Raw genomic sequence first — 22,907 nt, 5'->3', positions numbered from 1 at the left:
AGTTGACGAGTTGCCAGAGTTTTAAACTATTTATTAAAAGGCGATTTTACGAAACGTTTTAGAGATGATTTTATGGTCTCGTTATTTGAGAAAAAATGCCGAAATGTTTGAGCCTCCTTGAACTTTTGCAATAGGAATTGTTTGTTTTTGTTTTTCGATCTACAACGAACCAACTTTTTTGATCGATGTAGCACCCACATGAGAGCACGAGACAGAGTGTCATGGATTTAAGGGGTCTAACTCTTAAATGAGGGGTGTCCAAAATTTGATACTGAAAATTTAGCTGAAATTATTATTTAAATGCAAATTTAAAAACCTTACAGAAAATCAGTAATTTTTGCATACGCTTTACAATTTAGGAAGGAATTTAACAAAGCGAAATGTAAGACTCAGCTATCCAGAACGTATAATTCAATCCCCGTTTGTTGAAAATACGAATAACGCGGAGTTAGAAGGATTAAGAAGACAATAATCTGTTCAATACGTAGCAGCAAAAGCCGTAAATTGTACCACGCAAAACCTTCGTTTGACATTTTAGTCCATAAGCAATGAATTTCGGATCGAGGTCATTTAGGAATTGTGTTTTAATAAATACCTCTAGCTATGTATTGCGTTTGATACCAAGGCGAAAAAAAATCTAGTACATAATATATATCTGTTGAACAGTAGTACCTATTTCTTCAAACATAGTTTTAACAAGCACAGCTCAGCATTCATATGTATCTTACTTTCCATCCGCTATGCTCAACATCTCTTTAAGTGAAACAATTTTTTCCCGTGGTTTACCTTTTTCAACACCCCTCCGACATTCTTCTTTATCTATCGCCTTCCATCCAGCCCAGGTTACTACTTGTCGTCCAACTAAGTCTAAACCTGCTTTAGCATCACCTACTCGAATGATATTGTTGTGGAAATCCTTACAAATTGAATCCGCTACCCCGAACGAGGCATTCATTGTTGTTAGAATGACTCCAGTTGGCCCAGTTGCTAACCACCCCGAAGCGTAAAGCCCCTTCTCGTATTTGTCTTCAATATCGTCGATGGTCTGATCACTTCCAGTGAGTGTTTTCTTGAGGACACGCCCGGCCACATTAGATATACAACCCTTTCGAGCGTCAAAATTTAAACTTTTATCGGCATTTGTAGACAAGTAGCCGATACTGCGGCAAACGAGATCGGTTTCGATTGTCTCCGTTTCATTGGTGGGAATTGCCCTGCTATCAATAAGCTTATTGGCAACATATTCTACCGCTTGTACCCGTTCACTGCCAATTATTTTCACGGGTGAGCGGTGAAATATCGGCATAAACATATTGCCTGTACCATCAGAACGCTTTTGTTCGGACAAGCTTTTCAACATGAGCTCTGTTATACGTTTTCTTGGCCGTTGTAGATCAGGAAGACATTCCTCAACATCTAAAATGTTGTATTTGTGAATTCTTTATCATTTTAAAAATAGAAAATACCTACTCTGGAAATCGTTTGGTCTCCACGAAGTGATGCAATGGGGCAGTTTGAGTATTTCTCTTAATTCTTTGATGGTGAAGGCAGCCTGAAGTGGACCTCGACGTCCCACCAGCAACACCTTCTTGATGTTGCTACGGGATAAAGCCTCTAAAGCGTATTCCGTAATGTCTGTTTTCTGGAATTTTGTAAACACTATTCTAAAATATCAACTGACCAACGCTTCTGAAAGCAAACCTTCAGATCATCTGCTGAAGAAAGAACTATTCTGGCTATATCTATAGCTACATTTCCTTGGCCCAACAGTGTTAGAGTACTACCACTTAAATCCGGGTTAAGGTTCTCGAAACCTGGAAGTCCATTATACCAGGCAACAAATTCACGTGCTGATAACACATTAGGCAGGGTCTCATTTGGAATGTTTATCGTGCGATCTTTATCCGCTCCATAGGTCTGAAATAACAATAATATTTTACGCAGTCTGTTGAATTTTACAAAATATGTTTTATTTTGTGTTTCCTACCAGCAAGACAGCATGATACAAGCGCCTCAAATCCTCAATGCTAAAATCCTTACCCAAAGTTAAATTTCCCAGAAATCTCACACGAGAATTTTCTGCCGTTTTCGTAAAAGTATTGATAACATTTTTTACCTCTGGATGGTCTGGAGCTACACCGAATCTATCGATTGAAATATGCTTTTCTGTTTATTAGTCAAACAATGAGACAGTATAGTTACCTCACAAGACCGAAAGGAACTGGCAGCTTTTCCACAATATCTATCTGCGAATTTTCCAAATGTTTGAGCAAATATTGAGCGGCATAGAAACCGGCTGGTCCCGCTCCAACGATGCAGATTCGCTTTTGTGCCGTATTTGCTGAGCTGGCAAGTCTGGCTCCGGTAGAAATCAGTTTCAGTATTCTATTGCCTGTGCTAAGCTGCATAATTTGGTATGTGTGAGGTAGCTCGTTCTGTTAAAACATTAGGATTTTATTATTATATGCGTACTACGGTAATACAATGAGTTATTACTGCGGAAAATAAACAAAATGATTTGTTTATATCCCTGATTTAGCTACGGTTTCGGCGTGACATTCTGACTTTCACTAGTGTTGTGCAAAGTCTGGCAACCACTGCCACCCACCCAAACGACCCAAACCAATAAGCAGTGTGATACATATAAGGTGCGGAGTACTGTATCAGTTAATTTTAGTTGAGCAGGCTGATCGTTTCAAGTTTAATTTGAAATACAAGTTGTTTAACCAGATATTCAGTGAATTTACACGATTTGGATAAGTTTTGGTCAAATCAAAATAGTTTCCTAAGTTAACAATTTTTTATTTAATTTGCGCAAATGATGAAGCATAAAATGAAATTAAATGAAACGCAGAACACTTGGCTTGATTAAAAATATTGCAGCAGCAGTTTCTAGATTCCGACGGCAACAGAAACTCGCGTCATTAGTTTCGTTATGTTTGGGTTGATATCCTTGGCGAGAGCCTTTTGCACCTGCTTGATCGCACTGGTAGCTGCGATATCACACAAGGTAATGTCTGCTCCGCCGAAACTAGGAGTTTTTCCCAGCTTGGAGTTGAAAGTTTTGAGAACTAGCTTCTTGTCTTTTACGTTCTGTTTGTTGATTAGCAAGTAGCAAGCGTCAAGGATAGAATCCACCTCGTTTACATCTTCGTATCGCTCGTAGTTGAATTCGCTTGGACCACAACGGGACAGGAATCGGAGAATGTTTACCTCACCACATATTGGGACGTAAGCGGTCGGAGAGGTTATCATTTCAGTGTAGGTTCCAACTAAAACGAAATCTCAATCAAAAGCGATTCATAGAGGATCTGAACTAATTACCGTTTTTCCATATTAGAGTAACGTTAATGCTTGGAAGCTTGTCGTCAAGAGGCTTGAGGGAAGTAATGTTGTTTTGAAAACTGATCGCTTCTTCGCTTAGTTTCGAGATAGTTGAATGCGTAAAACATCCAACATGCAGATTTAGCCGATTGATCCAAAGTTTTTTGAGGGCCAATAACCCGTAGGGGATGTACTCCGGACTGGCATTCACCACGAAATCTTGCAGAAAAGAAAGCTGTAAAATGGAAAACAGCGGTCATTAAATTGATATTATATTGCTACTTAAATCTACATACGTTGATTGGTTCTATTTTCTTCACCGACTGTTTTTTTGATGTGCTCTGCGAGGGCGCGGGCGCTGTGGAACTTGATTGTGCCGGTTTGTTGCAGAGTTTTAAATCCGTTCGCATGGAGACTAACTGTTCGCGGAGTTCAGCCAGCTGTTTCAGGACTTTTTCTTGCTTCGCTTCCAAAGCTTTAATTTCGGGTAATTCTTCCTAATTTTGAAATAAACAGGTAGCAGTCGAACTGATCAGTAATTCAGTCAGGCAATTGATTTCACTTGAATGTGTATATGTTTATAAGTAACCAAAGCAATGCAAGCGGAAATTTCATCAGTAACATAGAAAAGAATTCCGACAGATATTGGAGCTACAGGGCATGGCACAATATTTGTAAGAAATACTACAAAACCTTCAACAATAAAGTCTGAATCTTTTCGGACAAGTTATCCATAAATACCGTGCTATGGAAAACAGCCGGCAGTTGGCCGCTGCTGGTAACGTCGATAATAGGCTTCATCGGGTACATGCAAGTGGGAAGCTCGATGTCCACCGGTTTCAGAATTGGTTTTAAATCGTACATGTTGGCAAAAAATTGGGGTTAGCAGCTTATCGTTTCACTAATTTCTGCTATGCAGAAAAACACAGCTATTGTTAAAAATTAAACACTCAGGCTAAGTCTTGGTATTTTATTTCCTGAACTTCGTAATCTTTACCATATTTAACAAGAATTTCGCTAGAGAGCAAGCATAAAAATCACTCCAAAAACTAAGCTACACGTTTTGCATCATTTGACATTTTTTGCCGATTCTCAGCTCAGAGAGGCCCGACACGCTGCTAAAATGTAACATCAAAATAAGTAAAAATAAACCCATTTTCACCAAAGGGAACATAGGTATATTACGTAACAGAATCTAACACTATTCAGTTCCCTCAACTCTGCGTAACGCAATTTTGCATGGTAGCCTCACACAGTGTAAAGCCTGTATTACACTCTTTGACCAATGGTTAAATATTTGACCTTCTGACATATTGGTTAAATTTGTTTGACATCATGGTTGTTGTTTGCCACATGTGAAAATTGGAGAGTGACAAACAATTATCTTTGACTAAATTTTTATCTGTCAAAAATTGACAAATATTTGTCGCTTGGTCAAAGAGTGTAATCCAGCCTTAACACTTCACTGGATACCATCCCCTGTTCTCTAAGCGCGTTTAGTAACATACGAATGTTCCCAGAGAGAATCAAACTAAACAATGAACAATTTAGTAGCTGAACTCATACCTGAGTTGTTGTTGATAATTTATTATGAGTTATCTGTAACATTTCTGGTGCGCAAACAAACGTATCCAGCTTTTAATACACCATAATGGCGGCCACTTAAAATGTGATTCGTGATATGCGAACCTCTCGGCTCAAGCCAATTTTGGGATTTCTGAAGAATCCGCAACACAAATATTGCCAGATACATTTTTATTTTGATAAAATACACGAAAACTCGAAACTGACGTAAGCAGTGGTATCAAAAGAGTGGGTAATTTGTTACGAATTTTGCAATAAAAAGCAAAGCGAAGCCTTGGTGGTACATGCGATTCTGAACTCGACCTTTTGTTTATTATACACCTCGCATAATCAATAACCATAAAACGTGCCTAACAACCACATCCCTGTCTCGAATGTCAACCCCATATATTTCGCTTGAAGCCGTTTTTCTCTGGCTCTCTGACTCGATTATACGTCAAAAGGCTGTCAGTGCTTGCGAAACAGCCGATTAAGCACCGTCCATGCGAGATCAACCGTTGCTGCAAGTGGTGTGAAGAAATGCAGAAAGCGAAAAACGATTTTTTTTGTTTTGAACGTTTTATGGATTTTGTGTAGGACATAAATGGTTACGTTCAAACATGTTTCAACACGTTCCGGATAGCCCTACATCACAGAACGGAAGGTCATCTGTGATACGAAAACTGCTAAGTGCTCAGTGAATTTTGCAGCGCTCCCTAGGGGTGGAAAGAACGCTTTTTACACGGAAAAAAAACAAAATTTATACTACTTTTATCGAAATCAATGAAACACACTGGTATAAATCTGTCGGCGAAAACACTACAGGTTAACCCTGCTAAGCATCTGTAAGAAGGAAAACACATTATTTCTAGGGGCTTGACAACTTTATTTCATGAAAAATATTTCGGTAATGGTTGATATATATATTAATATCTATCATTTATTTATCACATTAACTTCCCAACCATAGCGTATAGGACATGGTGAAACGGTTTGATCAACAAGTAGGCACGAGCGGGGAAGCGTTTTTTTATTTTGTACGGTTGAAGACGAGGCATCACCAAGCGACAGCAAATAACTTTTTCTACTTGTTAATAGATTCTTACTAACTAAGCAAATGAAAATCGCAAATTCATGTGTTTCAAGTTGTGAACTGCTTCTAAAATGAATGAATATCAGTAGCAAGGTATGTAGCTTTACCGGATTTATAATTTGAATGCATCGAAATAGTATATTATAAGATGCGATGAATTTTGGTCATCGGTTGTTTTAATAAACAACTTTAGTCTTTGGCATTTTTTTTGCAATATAGCCGGTTGTACTTTTGACATACCGTTTTACTATGTTTCTATACACCAACATCACAACAACGATAATATGACTTCAAAGAGTTTTGATGTAACTAGAGGAGTGTCTGAAAATGCAACGATAAACACTTAGAAACAATGAATACAATCAAATTTTGCTCGTTGCACTAAATTCGTAGCCCAACTAGTTAAGGACTTTCACGCGTTGGGTTGAGCTATCCAGGTTGCAAGATGACACCGGTTGTTTCTTTTTGTTAGGATTACTAATCACCTATTGGGTTACGCAGTGTCTTGCCCCTAGCATTCTTCAAAACAGCTGACTCAGATACCGGCATAGATGGTTGTAGAACTGTTCCTTTATTGTTTTTCAGTAATCTACTCCTTTTAACTGTGAAAATAATCAGATTATTAACACGAGTTACATAAAGTGAGCGTCGCATCTTTTGTTTCAAGTCTCTAATTACCATCTCGTTTAGAGTCCTCTTAAAGAATATTCGTATATTACGTAACGTGAAATTTGGCAATTTTCAAAACCCCCATCAACTAAGTAACGCAAATTTGCATGGTGGTCTTATGCAGTGTAACACTTCGCTGGATACCTTTCCTCCACCTCTCCCCTGAGCGCGTTATGTATTATACAAATGTTTCCATATATGAACGAACGCTAGAGGTAAGGCACTATTGATATACAATGGTGATTCGCTTACCAGTTGCTCCTTAGTCGGGGGTTTGTTAGTTGGGCCCTAATCCATCTAAAAAGCGCTCTTATGTCATAATGGAACGACATTCAAATGCATGCAAGAAACCCGAAAAGTGAATAAAAAATAAAATAAATTTTTACTACTCGTACTTGAGTTTATTTGTCATTAATTGTTGGTGGTTACCTTTGATTACTCGAAAAAAAATGACATTGATTACTTCGGAGTATTCTCAGGTTACGACGCATTTCGAAACCCCTTGAAACGAACCTCTTGGGATCCTTTTTTAGTGTTCTGTAAGGTTGTCACTTTCGGTTGTCAGCAAAGATACCAGATTTGTCAGCAAAACGATGATTTGTTTTGATTCGCAGGTATGTGCGGTTTTTTTCAATCTCCATCCCGCATAATCAATAACCATAAACGGATGATAATCCATATGGTTTAACGATACCCCATACAGTCGAAACTATATTCCGAACTAGTTGTTAGGCACGTTTTATGGTTATTGATTATGCGGAAGGTTAACTACATTTTTTTTCCTATGACTTTCTCAAAATTTGTGCAGTTTTTACAGATTTCTGCCTGCTCGAGCGCATTTTTTCGAATCACGATTAGATTTTTATCAGATTTAAAAAAAAGGACTGCACAATGAAACCGGTACCTCTTACAATCGCATTATTCGTTGCTCTAGAAGCTAACCTGATTTTAATTAACCTTATTCAGCTTATTTTTGTTTAAATGGCATGTCGCATGTCCCATCAATGAGAAGAAAATCTATATTCTCCAGAATGGACTAGAGTCAATCGACAAAACATTTAATATAATCTTATAAGAGGATGAAAATAGTTTATAAATTTCATTTTCGAATAAAAATGTGATTCATTTATTATAAATATTCTGAAAATTTGCGTTAAAAAATCCATCTGTGCCATGATTTTTAAAAACTCAAAGTACTTTCTTTAGTTGAAAAAAAAAAAAAATACTCACGAGCTGCATTTTAAATTTTAACAATTTTCAAAAATAGCCGTCTATGACACATGGTACAGTTGTAAATGGAAGAATTGCAACATTAACGTTTTAAAACGCACGATTTTTCAATAACATTGATTGTTGTTCGTGTTTCAAATCAACATTTGTCGATTACAATACCTTCGTTACACTATTGTAATATGACAAACTCCACAAATGTGAATAATTGCGAATTTTTACCCAAAACGTTTTTGCATCGAACGTAATAGATTGTATTAAACGGGTTAAACTGTTGAAATAACCGTCAATTCAAAACATCGAATAAATTATGCCACATTATACCACTGGCAAAGCGGCATAAACGTACACGACAAATATATATTGCCCGAGAGCACAGAAAATTCAATTGTCATTTTTCAGTCCTTTTTGTGTGCACTTTCTGTTCGATCATATACCTGAAGTTGACCTTCCGTTCTGTGCCTACATTCAACATAGTTAGAAGCACGCAAAAAATCCGTACAGTAACACATGCGGCACAATGAACGGAGCTTATGACCATATTTACAACAGTAGCTCCATCATCATCGGTGGCGGCTTCAGGAAACTGTTGCCATGACATCGGTCTGCTAACAACTAGTTCGGGATATAGTCCCGACTACATGAGTTATTGTTGAACCATATGGATAATCATCCCAACTGTTTAGTATACAGGCCAATTCGGGGGCTAGCGCTACGATCCTACTGACACCAAACGTCTCTCCCGAGCAGAGGCTCGAACCTACGACTGGCTTTTTAGACCATCATCGTATTTCGAGACCAACTGGGGGATATCGTCCGCAATTATGGCCTGTTAAAAGCTCAAGACAAATACCCAGATGTAAAAATTTCACCTCCATTGGCGAGTAATGGAAGATACACAGTATCTAGAAACGTATTGCTAGTACATATTATAAAACTTTCCACATGTTGAGAATTAAGCTTTAAATATCTGTCTGCGCACATACCCTTTCACGTTCTGTGATTTGTTAATAAGGCAATCCACGTGACAGTTGCGATCAGCTGATTTCAATCTGTTTTCAACTTATGACAGCTTTATGTATGTTCGATCTGTTCGATCGGTCTCAACTTGGATGCAATCCGGATCCAGAAGCGTGAAAAACAAATGTTATCCGATCGGTAGCTCTAGTATCGCGAGTGCCAATCCTAAATACAACAATATAAAATCACTTTTGATATTATTGCCGACATAAAAAGATTCCGGTTTGGGTCGTGTTTTGATTTTGCAGCTTGAAAAACAGCAACAATAACAAACGTACAAGCAAAAAAACGTCACCCGTGGATTGCCTTATTGTTGTCAATTGAGAAAATAGTCAGAATCGTTTGCCGATCCTAATGATATTTGATTAGCAAACTTGAAAATTCGACAAATCAACAAACAACTAGCAATAGGCCCTGACGACTCTGTTGATATTGGTTTGGTTTTTACTTACGAAGTGAAGGAGGGAAATATTTTTGCTTTTGTTTTCACACATAAATTGACAATTGCATATGAGAATTCGCGTAGGTGCGAATAGCCATAAAAATCTCTTTTACTTGTGTCAGGGCGGTCAGGGCCTCTGAGTTAAATCGCCATCTATTGATACGTCATTTATAACCTCACCCTCTGGCTGCGTAACGAATGTGATTGAGAGTCTGGCTGGAGAGTGAACGTTAAAATGGTTGTCATTTGACGTTCGTGTGATTAATCAGTGTTTGATTGCGAAGCTTGTTCAGGTGCATCATTTACATACAAGCACAATTTCTTATAAATTATTAGATTTACTTGGGATAAGTTGCCTTTAAACTGTTTTTTGAATGTCCCACTGATAGCACAAATGGATCAGAACATTTTAGTGATATTATTATTAGGAATTATCTGTGGTAAGGAGTAGTGAATATGTTGTCAATATCAATTACCTTGCTAGACACGCCCTCCGCGCTGCACCTTTGTGAACATACCTGCTGCAGGACAGCAGCAACAGACAAAACTAGCGTAAACAAGTATACAATAATGGTGTTTTAATTGCAGCCGTCGCCGCTCAGGATACCAAATGCATAATTCCGAAGGTCCTTCAAGGAACCTGGTTTAGCTGGGAGACAGGCCAACCTACGACAACCACAATCGATGCCTGGTCATACCAGCGAGCAGGTTCGAGACTAGAGTGTTTAGACAGTACGCGGAATGGCTCGGATCATACCTTTATCTTCAAGGGCACCGCCGACTGCTTCGCATGTGTCAAAGCGTTTCCGCGTACGCTGAACGTGTTCGAAAAGTTTGAAGGTAGGTTTATCGTAAAGTAGTTTGGCTTGTATCGTTAAGATTTATTTCTCTGCTTTACAGTTGCTTGTGTAACTCTAGGGAAAAATGAAAGACCAACTATTGAACGAGTTTGCCGTGGGCTACGACGCGATCAACAGTTAATCACGTTGTTCAATAAGAATTTTGTTCCTATCACCTGTCGATCTTCGCTTGAAGGAGTATGGCAATTCGCCTATCAGGTAATACATGTTTAAACTAGGTGATTTTATTTCAAATGTCTAATTTTTTTAACTCACAGAACCGATTCCGTTTTACTGGCGAGTGCGACAGCCAAGATGCTCGTATTCAGTCGTGTCAAACTCCGGGTACGCAATTTTTGATTCAAAATCAAAAATTCAACATCACTTATCGTCAATGTCAGGGAATGGACGGAACGTTTAACGGTGTGGTGGAATTCAGTTGCCTGGGAGACTGGTTTATCGGCAAGAATCATTACTTCGCTGTTGTAAACACCAAGGAATCTCGCGAGGATGAGAAATATCGTTGCTTCCTGAAAAATCGAGATGATGATTTGTACATAGGTGCATCGATTACAGCGGAATGTAACACATTAAAAACGGTGGAAAAATCTCCTGAGCGTTATCGAGTTACACCGGTGAAATCGGAAGTTGTCGAGCCGGGTTGCAGATTTCCACAAAATTTCACCGGCGATTGGATTAACACGGCTAATGTCGATGCTGAAGTGATGATTAACGAGACACACATTATAGAAACATACTATCCGGATAGGGCACGTTATCGTAGAACGGTTTATGTATGCCGAGAGCAGCGTGATACTAGGATTATGATGGCTCGTTTAACCGTCGATGGATGTCAAAAGGATTTTGTTTGCTTCGACTTTATTCCACGACACCACAATATTATCCGATATCGAAGAGGACTAGCGGTCATTAAGGACGATTTCAGTACGGTCTGCTCGTGGGTACAATTTCCGAACAAGGAAGAGTGGCGCTACGACCTGTTTCTGGCAGCGAAACCCGTTCCTGTTCGCTGTCCCGTTGCTGGCAAGTTTAATTTCACTCAGAAAGGAGAATCGCCGTTCAAAACGAGAATTCTGGGTGGTGTAACACTCAGTCCTCGGCCTGATATTCGCTGCAAGCAAAACATATCGGATTTTTCAGTTTGCGATACTGACCAGAAGGAAATGGCTGTTGATGCTGATTACTGTCTGTCCGTCGACCATCTCGGTCGTCCGGTGGATATTTACAGCGATCCCGATTATCGCATGAAATGTATTGGCTATTGGCAGGAGAATCTGAAATCATATCTTGTCACCTATGACGACCTTGATCCGCTGTCCAAGTATCGTTGCTGGGTTTACCAACGAGCGGATCTGAATCGAGTTCTGATGTCGCAGGCGGTAGGTGCATTCTGTCACGTGAAGCAGGATGTCACCTCGTGGAACTACACAGAAGGGGCGGTAGTTGCTATTGATATGACCGAATACGAGCGTGAGCGTGATCAGTGTCCAATGCATTTCGACGACGGCTCCGATCCTTGGCAGGGGACAGAAAATTACATTAAGGTATTTCCGTGGTTGATCTACCGGAGTGCCACCAACACCATTGGGGCCTCCATGAACGCGTTCGTGCTCTCACTGGCAGCATTGTTGCTAAAGTTACTGTACTAGGGAAGCAGTATTCAATGTTTTAGCAATTTTTAATAATAAGACAAAAGTAATTCTCATGTCCAGGAAATTCATCCGTCCAGAATTTTTACTTTTCGAAGGATAGTTGTACACTTATGTGCCTTTTAAATGTAATGCATGTTCTAGGGTATCACGTAATTAGGCACCTCATTGACCATTCAGCATTAAGTCGACTAAGTCCGTTGTAAGGTTATTGAACCTCTGCAATATAATAAACTTAACGATTTAGTTTAAATAAATTGTTCCATTCCAAACAAAACTCACTATTATTATTCCAATCTTTTGCTCCTAACATTGAAGAATGTGGTGTGTAAGGTTTGCCATTTCGGGGAAATGGAATGGAAAGCTACAAGATCCAACAACAAGTCGAGAATCGAGATTATTAAAATTTATTATCGAAAATCGGAGTCAGTGGCCTTAACTTAAAGAGCGCTACGTCCAATTTCTGGTCGTCATAACCGTCCTGCCAGATCAACAATTGAGCGTCCAGTAAACAAATTTGAATCCATATGCACAGTACTGTGCCTGTGGATTCAAATTTTGTTAGGTCGTACCTCAAGATCAACTGGGAGACGAAACAGAAGGTCTATATTTGGGTATTTGCTCATGATGTCTCATTGAATCAACAAATAGAATTAATCTGGAACTACTGATTAGATTGGAACGCTTTTATTTTTTCAATCAGCTAATATGGAAATAATAAATTCATATTTTAGCAGATTCATTTTTTCATAGGACGATTAATAAAAAGTTAGTAAAAAGAGGGAAAAATAATAATCTACTATAACATGTCAGGTCATTTCTTAGATAGCAAATTTCTAATCAAAAATATTTAACATTTAGTGTTGGGCATCAAACTATTCTTAATTCTATTAACTACTTATTATGAACGCCACAAGGATACAAAGAGTTCATACGAGCATTTCAGTAAGACTAATGAACTAATAATTAGGCATAATGTGCAAAAGTGAAGTTCTATATCTACCCGAATTTTATCAATTGTTTTTGTAGCACCGCAGGAGAAACAACAGTAAGTTTTGAATACTGCCGCCGAAAAGAGTATTTGTGTTTAGTACACACCAAATTCCTCATGCGCACAAAAATACTGTTTACGTCACTGATAAAGAGTAAATATTTGCACCTTTTGCTCAAAGTTTTAAAGTACAAAACAAAGTCCCTACTTTTGGCACTAATGAATTTCACTATCTTATTTGTTAAACACATGCTACACTCCAATCAGGTAAGTACGCATCCGAGCAACATGCACGGCGTCACAATGCCGATATCACAAAACGATGATTCGAAGCCCCCGATACGCGACACTCTCATGGCATCTTCCTTATCAGCCACGGTAGTTTCCCATACTTTCGGTAGATATAGTAATCATACGCCAGTTTGCTGACAATGAGCAAAATCAATGAGGCAAAAATCACACTTAATATGTCGTAAACGGCTGCCCTATTGTCCTCGGACGCCAGACACACGTCGTTCGGCGTCAGCGTCATCACCGGCAGGTAGGACTTGTGTCCTTCCTCGTCCAGTGTGTAGCAGGTGATGTTACGCGAATCGACAACCACGGATTCGTGTTTGCGAAGGAATTCCTGCATGCGGGTGGCAAATCGGCACCCACAGCGCCACGGGTTGTACGCCAGGAAAAGTTGACCGACGTGGGCGTTTCGTTCCAGCGCGTGCTCCATACTGTACACGCGGATCTGTGAAAAAAAAATAGTTTTAAATTAATTTGACTTTAGTTAAATATTCAACTATACGAACCCTATTTATTAGGTTGCCACGGAGACTGAAAATCCGGAAATTATCCAACCATGCACTGTCTTCTAAAATATCGATAGAGGTAATTTGGTTGTTGTCCAGATAGATGTCCTGAACTTGAATAAAGTAATCGTCGTTAGTTAACTGACTAACGTCACTAATTAGATTATTCGACATGTGCAACACCGTAGTATTCGGCGGTAGATAACTGGGCAACCGATAGAACTGCTTCCCCGTACAGTTCACGGTAACCAGCGGGTGGAACGATGTACCGCTGTCGCACAGTCGCAGGTACGAGATGCGGCAGGTGCAGTTCTGGATTTGCTCGTGGCGACAGTGCTCCCGAAGGACGCGTTTATACTCCATGGCCATCATCATCGGACGGCCGGTGTATTTCCAGTCCTTACACACCAGCAGGGATTTATCAACATAGAAACCACTCTGTTCTTCCAGTAACCAGATCATGTCGTTTGTACAGTTCCACGGATTACCTGAGTAAAGCTTTCAAAAGTTAAATAGAATGTAGGACTGCTTTTCATTTAGCCGTACCAAACCACGTGGTCAGAGAATAACGGAAAAGTTTGCCAAAACGGATTGGGAAGGGGGTTGAAGAACAAACTGGTCTATAGTTCGTTGACTTTAACGTTTCATTACTGCCATTAATCAGCGATGGGCACTTTTAGAGTAAGATAAATTTGGCGTGGAATGACAATGTTTTTACGGAAACTAAGGATTTCTTATGAGAGTGTACCATTTTACGCAGCGATAATACCCTATAACGTGTCACGATATACAATATAGTTTCTAGAAGTGTTGTTCAAAAAACTAAATTTATTACTTTAAACCACGTTGAGCGATTAGGTGTTTACATGCGACAGTATCGGTTAGTGGGGCTCCAACTTTGGTTAGCGGTGCCAATCGTTGAACTACTAACTTCAGCAACCTAGAGCCGTTGTGGCTCGTGCCGTTTCAAAAATTTTCCTCCACTCTCCTCGGTCCTGAGCTACTCGACGCCAATTTCTTAGGCGCCTCGACACTCACAGGTGCTCTCCTGAGCCAAGTCACCTAGCACGTTGAACTCCTCTGTTTCTGGTACCGATGGGGTCCTTGAAGAAAACCGATTTTTTCGCATTGTCGTAGTGTCGTCCGGCATCCTCGCGACTTGTCCAGCCGATCGCAGCCTCCCGACCTTCGTCAGGTGCACACTGGGATTCTCCACAAGTAGGCCCTGCAGCTTGGGATTCACATGCCTGCGCCACTTGCCGCTTCCGGTTTGTATTTCGCCAAATATTGTACGCAACACTTTCCGTTCAAATACGGTCAATGCGCGTTTTGCGGACTTTGTAGGCGGCGTTGCCATGGTAGTTGCTTCATTTTAGCCAATCGCTCTTTTTATAGATGGGGCATACAACCATCCATTCCTCCAGTAGTTTCTGGTGTTGATAGAAAAAGCTGCTTCTACCTTTTTTGGCCACCTCGCGCTCGCTTGTGATCAGGTTTCCCTTAACGTTCTTGCACGTATCTGGACTCGGTGTGTAGCTCTTACGGGATTGGTTTACCTTCTCGTAAAACTTGCGCGTGCTATCAGCTCGAAACAATTGCTCCAGCTCGTCCTGCTGGGTTTTCTTCTCGTCAGAATCGTGGTCAACACATTTCGGAGCTCGTCGATATTTGTCAGCGTTCTCGCTTGTGGCGATGCTTAGATAGCAATCTAGTTTTTTGAAAATCTATACTGAGCGTCTTAGCAGAGTGATTTAAGAAATCAAAAGAAATAATTATCGGTTTCCGTTAGACTCTACTAGAAAACCCTGCACAGAATGAAAACATCACCAATCGCTTTATCGACCAATTCACATAATACCCCGTTCACACTACACCGCATATATCCTGATATCAGGTGATTCGTGCTATCGAGGCCATATCACCATCCATATTACCTGATATTCCATACAATCGAGCTGTCAACGGATATCACCTCGGCTACATGCTATCGCGGATATCATGTTCGAAAACTAATAATAACCACATTTCCAGCAGTTGGCAACACGGCCAAAAAAACAAAAACAGACATTTGACGCAACCCTACAAATTTCGCAATTCGCGTTGAATGCAAGAAAAAAGGAAGGAAATATTTTTGCTATTTTCATCCCGCACATGTTGACAATTTCATATGAGAGTTCGCGTTGGTACAAGCCAACTAACTGACATCTCTATCCTAATCTCATTGCTCTTGTTGTCTTGTTTTAGCTTCGACCTGTTTTTGTTTTCATCTCTTTTCAATTACCAAAGCAAATGTCAAATCATATCAGCTCACTGAAGTGTGAACGCTCGAGGTAATATCCGATATCATCTGGCGATATCAGGTGATATCCGGCGTAGTCTGAACAAGGCTTAAGAAATGCTATATTTCAGGTTGCCATCCCAGCGGCGAGGAAGTAGGGATAGGAGTTGCTGCGCAGGATGCTACAGACCACAATGCACAAAAGGTTTAAAATATCAATTTTGCGAACTTAATTCTGTAGTGGCTAAGTGCTTTACTTTAGGACTATAGTGTCTTCGAAGCAATTACTTGTATTGAAATTGCCCACATTATAGTGTTATGTAACAACAACCATAGCCTACTATGATAAAAATAAAGTTTTCAACTTGTTTGTTTCTGCATGAAACTCAAAGCTGTCTTCAGCAAAGTTATAGATAATTTCATCACAAACAACTTTGCTAACGAGACGTTTTCTCTTTGAGACTTTGGGAGCGAAAAACTGAATTTAAGGACATTCTCATACGAAACCTATTTTTTTCATAATCTGTAGTACATAGAGAAAAAGTCTCGTTAGCAAAGTTGTTTGTAATGAAATTATCTATAACTTTGCTAAAGACAGCTTTGAGTTTCATGCAGAAACAAAAAAGTTGAAAATTTTATTTTTACCATAGTAGGCTATGGTCAAAAACATCATATCAAGAAGACTGGGAACTCTGCCTGAGATTGAGCGACACTTATGGCAGCGCAGTCTTTTGAGTAAAAGTGGAACTGACGCATGCTAGTGTGTGTGCTGGCGACGCGCATGCAGGCCGAACGCACAGGCTGGATTACCACACACGCACACTATGTCTTCGCAGCGATGTAATTACCAGCATTTTTATAGCAAACTTCCACCTTTAATAGATGGAGTGCGCTGTTTGATTTGACGCTTGCCATTCGTATGGGATCGATCCAGAAATGCCAGTCTTCTTGATATGATGTTTTTGCTATGGTTGTTGTTACATAACACCATAATGTGGGCAATTTCAATACAAGCAATTGCTTCGAAAAAACTATAGTCCTAAAGTAAAGCACTTAGCCACTACAGAATTAAGTTCGCGAAATTGATATTTTAAACCACTGTGCAATGGGGTCTATTTTATGCCTGCAAGTATGTATACCAGGGGGGATTTACCGCTGTCAAATTTCATATATGTGTGCGTTATCGCAGATCAACTCTGGTCCATGAAGTTTGTTGGTCCATGACGTTTGATTAATTACCAATGTGACGATAAAACATCACCAATTTTCGTTAAAAACTTGTTGCTGTCCCAAAAATTCACTACGGAACGCATTATTAATAAAAGTTTTCCGCGATTTCTCGAGTTTTGTTAAAAGAGAACGTTCCATTTTACATCGATCAAAACGACAAAAACCAAAACATACAGACGCCTTGTTGCCAAATGTGTTGGTCGCGGTTTCACGATATTTGACAGATAGATTCCCCCTGATGTATACGAAGTACTGCTGGTGCGCACTGCCCAGCCATTTACCAACCACCAACAGTTGAAGACAATAATTATTATTGTTGACTAGTTGGCCCGGCAAACTTCGTTCCGCCCATTCCCCCCCCCCCCCCTTGTATCTCGAAGCTAGATTCATATCAGAAAATTCTCTTGAAGCTCGGAATAAACAACTAAATGTTCCAGTTCGTGATATCTTAGCTAATTTTGATTTCCCATACATGTATCTCCTGTATTCTTTCCTTAAATCCATTGATGTGCCTATTTAGTACATTTTTAATTTTTTTTTCAGATTGTGTAGATATACTGAAATATATATTAAGACGCACCAGAATGTTTCTCGAACTGTACAAACTGCAAAAATTTTGAAGAATTCTTCAAGATCAATTATATGTCCTAGTTTCAAATTTTGATTTGTTATATATCTATGTATTTATTTGTTTGAAAAGATGAGAGGGTTTTCATGCCTATTCGAGGAGGAATAACCATATAAATTCTACTCAAGCAGGGTTTTCCCCACTCCAACTGCGTTTACGGCCCCGTTATGCTTTCTGTGTCTGGGCCTTCTATTATTATTATTGATAAGAAAAAAAAAACAAGGATTGTATGCTAAGCCACGACCGAAAGGTTATCGTAGAACTACATAAGGTTGTACTGAATATGCTTGAAGTTTTGTGCAGAAGAGGAGTTGAAATGGTATCGAATTTCAATTTGCGCATATAAATATGAATTTCAGCAGCCAGAGTGCATTCAGATTAAGATAACGCGTTACTTTTAGTTCTAACACAAAACAATAAAATGATAAATCTTCAATAGTCTATTTGTTGTCCTCATAAGGACAATTGTTGTTCAATTTACTATCGGATTTCATTACAGGAAGTATCGACTGATGTACCTACTACTAATGCTGCCCGCTTATGCATGAAGACAGTATTTTTACTAGGGGAGGGCGGTTGCACCAGCTGGCCCTGGACGCTACTATCGCTGCTTATACCCGCTGTCACTGCTGCTGCTGAGTAAGGACTGTCCTAGTCGCTGTCTTAAACTAATTTGACTAGTCTAGACAGGAACATGTTCTTATACAGGCTAAGTACATTTCCGATGCACTAGGACTATAATTGGGAAAGTAAGCATTATGAGACCAATCAGAGGTCGAATTTTGCGTTTTAATAAGGCTTGACAATTTTCAATAGTACAATAGTCCGAATAATCAAATTACAACTCTCTGCAGTTGGGCGGATTCTTAGAAGATTTTTCAAACAATTGCTGAAAGAACGAAGGAAATTTACTGAAAACTAAGCGATTTATTAGCATTTGAAATTGGACATATTTTTCACATTCTCCGTTTTTAAATTTTCGTTACATCCCTATGTAGCCGAACTTCCTGAGAGACGTAGTTCTACGTCAAAAAAAAAAAATCAATATTTTAGATGGATTTAGGAATCTATTAGTCGCGGTTTTACACACAACCATTCTATTTTTTTTTTGTAGTAACTGTAGAAATTTTCTCAAAACAATCGTTAGAGCGATTGACAATTAAAAAGTACCAGTTGGGATCTTCCGCAATATTTCCGCCGCTTAACATCACCGAAAGATTTTAGAACATACTAATATGATTTGTATATAATTGGGGATGAAAGGTATAAAAATCACCAAAATGTAACCACGTGGTTTAGGAACGGCCCTCTTAGTAGAGAAATTCTTTATTGCTTTTTTACAACTATTTAGCTTACCTTGCAAGTATATTTCGACGTCATTAGTTTGAAACTTAAACGGCACAATTTGCACCAACGCATTTCCCCGCATGTTCAGCACCTTCAAGGCGGGCAATTGTTGAAACACGGTTTCTCCAGTATAGTTCAACTTTGTCCCCGTGATATTTATCGCACGAAGATTGGGCAACACAGGAAAGATGCCTCTAATTTTCCACAGATTCTCGCCGGTAATCGCAAAATTTTCCACGTTCGGAACAAAATCCAGCAGTTCGCGAGGATCGAAGCTGCTCGCAGCCCACTGGCACAGGATAAGCTCCCGGGTGCGATTAAACAAAGCGCGATTGTGCAATGTCTTACGACTGTCTAGACCATGAAAGCAAACCATTCTAGCGTCCTGCTTGATGGAACAATGATGCTTACTGTTGATGTGCGGTGGTTTTGATTCGGAACATTCAGTAACAACTACATTCTCCACGGCTAGGTTTTTCAAACTCATCGGCAGCTCGGCAAGGGTGCATGTAAGGAAGCTAAGAGATGTAGTGGCATCAATATGGTTGCTTCTGTACCAGTCGATATTGATTGAAATAAATTGATTTAATATGTCTATTTATGACTATTGATGCACCGGTTTGAAGCTAAATGGTTTCCTAATCGACCACAGCAATGTCAATGAACTAAAAATTTAACTTTCGTTATTTTGACATTTTCTTGTTTATTACTGGATTATATTTTCTTTTGGTTGAAATCCAAGGCCGATTCAGCTGGCCAAAAATTCCTATTTTAGTTCTATTATTGGTGGATTCTCTTTTATTTTCGTAAATGTAACTGGTTTTCTTCGTCGATAGCTTAGTGCCGTTTCTACATGAATCGTGGAATGTTTTCAGCAAAGAAATCCAGTAGGATAGCAAAACATTCAGCTTTCATGGTTCTAGGTATATTATTTTTATTTTAAAACCGTGCGTTTTACATGGTAAGCAACGTTCGTGGAACGTGTGCGAAATAATTGCTTGTACGTTGATTAATTTGTAAGCTGATTGTGTAATTCTTCTACGGATTCTGGCTGGAGAAAAACATTATGAAATTGCGAAAAAAAGAAAAAGGTTTTTCCATTTGGATTTAATATCTGAATTGTTTGTTTACTGTCAAGAGGCTCAATATCAACGATTCAAAAACTTTCTGGAAGGTTTTACTAGAACAAATAAAAATTTCGAACCCAATAATACTTCAACGTATTTTTATTTTTTGCCTCGGTAGCAGTTTAGTCAACACTACTCCTAGTGCATCCATTTATCCAATCATTTCATTCGGCTGTAAAAAGATTCGGGCGACTGTTTAAAATTCATGACCCTTTCTGGAATGAAATTATTGCTATAGCCACCTCTTACATTGGGAAAAACAGCTTCCACGTGTTGTACGGACAATATATGTTGTTTGTGTTTTTGTGTAATAATAAATTTGGATTTTGGATGCGGATATAGTGCAATCAACGTTAATCGTCAAGCCAGAATATTACCGAGCCAGAAAAAAATATCATTTTGGCTGACTGTTTAATACAGAAAATTAAAAAAAAATGCCACATGATATTTATTATTACCAGCAAACAGGTAGAGATTGTTTTAGGTAACTATCTATGTGAAAAGCTTTTTATTACAATGAATATCAATTTACGATAGTTTTTTCATCCATCGAGTATTTTATTCAAATTTTGAAGTATGGTGTTCAAATTTTGAACTGAAACTTTATCATGACTAAAGAGACAGTTACGTAACTGTGATGTTTGCTCGAAATAGAAAATTTCGTAGGGGGTCAGGCTGATCAGCGTTACGTAATTTTGGGGGAGAGTCATGTCGAACGTTACCTATCGTTACATAGGGAGGGAGGGAGTCTGGAATCTAGATTTTTAGCGTTACGTAATTTGTGTACGACGCCTATGATATGAACAACTAACGTTTTTGCCTTTCTTCAAAAAGAAAGGTATAGCGATCACTGACAAAACAGACGGGTCAAGTTTTCGCTAGAGGCTTCTTTTTTCACGAGTGTGTACATGCGTGAAAAAAGCTTAAGTGGAAATATGCGATCCACAACTTTCGATTTCGCTGGATCATATTTGTTTACAGTTCCAAGCGAAGTGAAATCTTTGCCGGTTGCTTTTTTCACGCACGTGAAAAAATGAACATTTTGTATGAGATTTTCACTTCGCTTAGAACTATAAACAGGGTTATCTCAATCACATAGGTATATGAAAAAATTAAGTGAAAGGCAATGCAAATTCATGGTGGAAGAATGTTCCCTATAGCCTTTAAGTGGCTACGGCTTTTTTACCGATAATGTGAAGAAGATGACTGATAGTTTGTGTTAAAATACGAAAGCGTAACGACTGTTCCGAAAACTGCTAAATACATATAACCACTCGTCGAACATAATAACAAGATTCAAAGGTGATATTTAAAATTTGTGAACAAAAGTCCCCGTGGTTCTGTGGTTAGCGATGTCGGTCGGCTAGCTCTTCCACACGGTTGTGATATCGGGTTCGATTCCCGCTCGAATCGAGGATCTTTTCGAGCTGGAAATTTTCTCGACTCAGCACTGGGGCACGGTGTATCGTTGTACTTATCCTACACATGCAAAATGTGCCAAAAACAATATCGATAACGAATTCTCTCAACTAATCTAGTTGATCGAGACCGCTATTAGCCCCAAGGCTAAGCGTGCGATATCGATATTGTGAACAAAAGAAATGGTTCATTTGCTATTGGTACACTTGATAAAAAGTTTCAATTGCTTCAAAGTCACCAATTTATAAAAAAATAGATTTGCTATAGTTGATCACTCTTCAAAGATTATCCGTTCCGGAAACATCGCAGCAAGCCACAACCGCGAGCAGACTCCTATATTTTTTCCGCGGTTTAACAATGAATTTTGTTTGTTCACATTTTTCCAACAGTAGTGCCACGGTGTTTTGTTTTTGTGAATGTTTGTGATAAAGAATCCGACAATTCCCAACTCATCCAATATTTATATTTGAACGATATGAAAAATGATACTTTTTTTTTTTTTTTTTTTCTTCACATAACATTTATTTGACACGGCACAAATACAATTTAATGTTTAACGGCGCCAATTATATCTGATGACTTAAAAACTAAAGCAAATTTTTTATCCTCGCTGCCGACTACGAGCTGAAATCAAGTCTAACTTAAAACTAGCATGGGATTTCCAATCAGTGTTTTGTTGTTCAATGGTCGTCTGATAATCGTCGAATGGCATGTATGGATTCGTTCTGCTGAGCCACGATGTCGTGAGTTGGGACAGAGGCTCGTAGTCCTTGGGTCCTGGTTCTGTTGTGCGGGGTCTGGTTGCTGGTTTTGTGCTTAAGGTTCAAACGTGTTCTTGTCGTTTTGTTGGGTGTAGACGGAGGGGAACGGGACTAGACTGGGGCGTGGATGGATTTCAGGAAAACGTATATAAGGGACATGTAGGATAGGTCACGGCTCGCCAAGACATCACGAACAGGAACAGCCGGCTGTCTACCCTCGGCCTGCAGGGAAGCTATTAATTTAGACCTGGCGTCACGGTGTACAGGGCATGACCAAACCACATGCTCTATGTCGTGATAACCTTCACCACAGGCACAGATACCACTTTCCCCGAGCCCAACACGACGGAGGAGCGCGTCAAATCTATGGTGATTGGACATAAGCCGGGACATCATGCAAATGAAATCCCGACCTACATCCAACCCCTTGAACCACGGGTTCGTCGATACTTTGGGGATTATGGAATGTAACCACC

The 22,907-nt window shown here is 39.3% G+C and overlaps 4 protein-coding genes across 8 annotated transcripts in view; 1 reads left to right on the top strand and 3 right to left on the bottom strand.

Annotated features, from left to right (window-relative positions):
* Positions 1 to 599: 599 nt before the first annotated feature.
* LOC129722537 (NADPH:adrenodoxin oxidoreductase, mitochondrial) lies at positions 600 to 2,603 on the bottom strand. Its single transcript, XM_055676044.1, has 6 exons — positions 2,497 to 2,603; positions 2,203 to 2,435; positions 1,988 to 2,144; positions 1,702 to 1,917; positions 1,471 to 1,642; positions 600 to 1,416 (listed from the first exon to the last, which is right to left on the bottom strand). The coding sequence occupies exons 2-6, from the start codon at positions 2,406 to 2,408 to the stop codon at positions 725 to 727; spliced, it is 1,443 nt and encodes a 480-aa protein (XP_055532019.1). The 5' UTR covers positions 2,409 to 2,435; positions 2,497 to 2,603; the 3' UTR covers positions 600 to 724.
* A 190-nt stretch (positions 2,604 to 2,793) lies between these two features.
* LOC129721156 (probable aminoacyl tRNA synthase complex-interacting multifunctional protein 2) lies at positions 2,794 to 4,448 on the bottom strand. Of its 3 annotated transcripts, XM_055673380.1 has the most exons (5): positions 4,322 to 4,425; positions 4,018 to 4,253; positions 3,621 to 3,821; positions 3,325 to 3,559; positions 2,794 to 3,272 (listed from the first exon to the last, which is right to left on the bottom strand). In XM_055673380.1, exons 2-5 carry the CDS (start codon positions 4,186 to 4,188, stop codon positions 2,893 to 2,895), a joined length of 987 nt encoding a protein of 328 aa, XP_055529355.1. In that variant the 5' UTR covers positions 4,189 to 4,253; positions 4,322 to 4,425; the 3' UTR covers positions 2,794 to 2,892. The 3 variants fall into 3 exon arrangements, with proteins under 3 accessions (XP_055529355.1, XP_055529357.1, XP_055529356.1); XM_055673382.1 differs by lacking the exon at positions 4,018 to 4,253 and having other exon boundaries at positions 4,322 to 4,448; XM_055673381.1 differs by having other exon boundaries at positions 4,066 to 4,422.
* A 5,156-nt stretch (positions 4,449 to 9,604) lies between these two features.
* Positions 9,605 to 12,127, top strand: LOC129721154 (uncharacterized). The gene is made up of 4 exons (XM_055673376.1): positions 9,605 to 9,781; positions 9,930 to 10,181; positions 10,242 to 10,399; positions 10,459 to 12,127. The coding sequence occupies exons 1-4, from the start codon at positions 9,736 to 9,738 to the stop codon at positions 11,848 to 11,850; spliced, it is 1,848 nt and encodes a 615-aa protein (XP_055529351.1). The 5' UTR covers positions 9,605 to 9,735; the 3' UTR covers positions 11,851 to 12,127.
* The window catches only part of LOC129721155 (protein singed wings 2), a 33,994-nt gene continuing 23,075 nt past the window's right edge, over positions 11,989 to 22,907 (bottom strand). Inside the window, exons 2-5 of one of the 3 annotated variants that reach the window (XR_008727348.1) lie at positions 19,134 to 19,642; positions 13,642 to 14,129; positions 12,133 to 13,580; positions 12,006 to 12,084 (exon numbers count right to left, since the gene is read on the bottom strand). Coding sequence is in view for 2 of the 3 variants with exons in the window: in XM_055673377.1 (XP_055529352.1) it covers positions 13,194 to 13,580; positions 13,642 to 14,129; positions 19,134 to 19,642 (1,384 nt within the window). In the remaining variant the exon portion in view is untranslated. Of the gene's footprint in view, positions 13,581 to 13,641; positions 14,130 to 19,133; positions 19,643 to 22,907 lie in introns of all 3 variants that reach the window. The other 2 variants (XM_055673379.1, XM_055673377.1) reach the window with 2 other exon arrangements.

The sequence above is a fragment of the Wyeomyia smithii genome, chromosome 2 (assembly GCF_029784165.1).
Source record: "Wyeomyia smithii strain HCP4-BCI-WySm-NY-G18 chromosome 2, ASM2978416v1, whole genome shotgun sequence".
NCBI classification, from domain to species: Eukaryota; Metazoa; Arthropoda; class Insecta; order Diptera; family Culicidae; genus Wyeomyia; species Wyeomyia smithii.
This window is presented reverse-complemented; position numbering and strand designations above follow the sequence as displayed.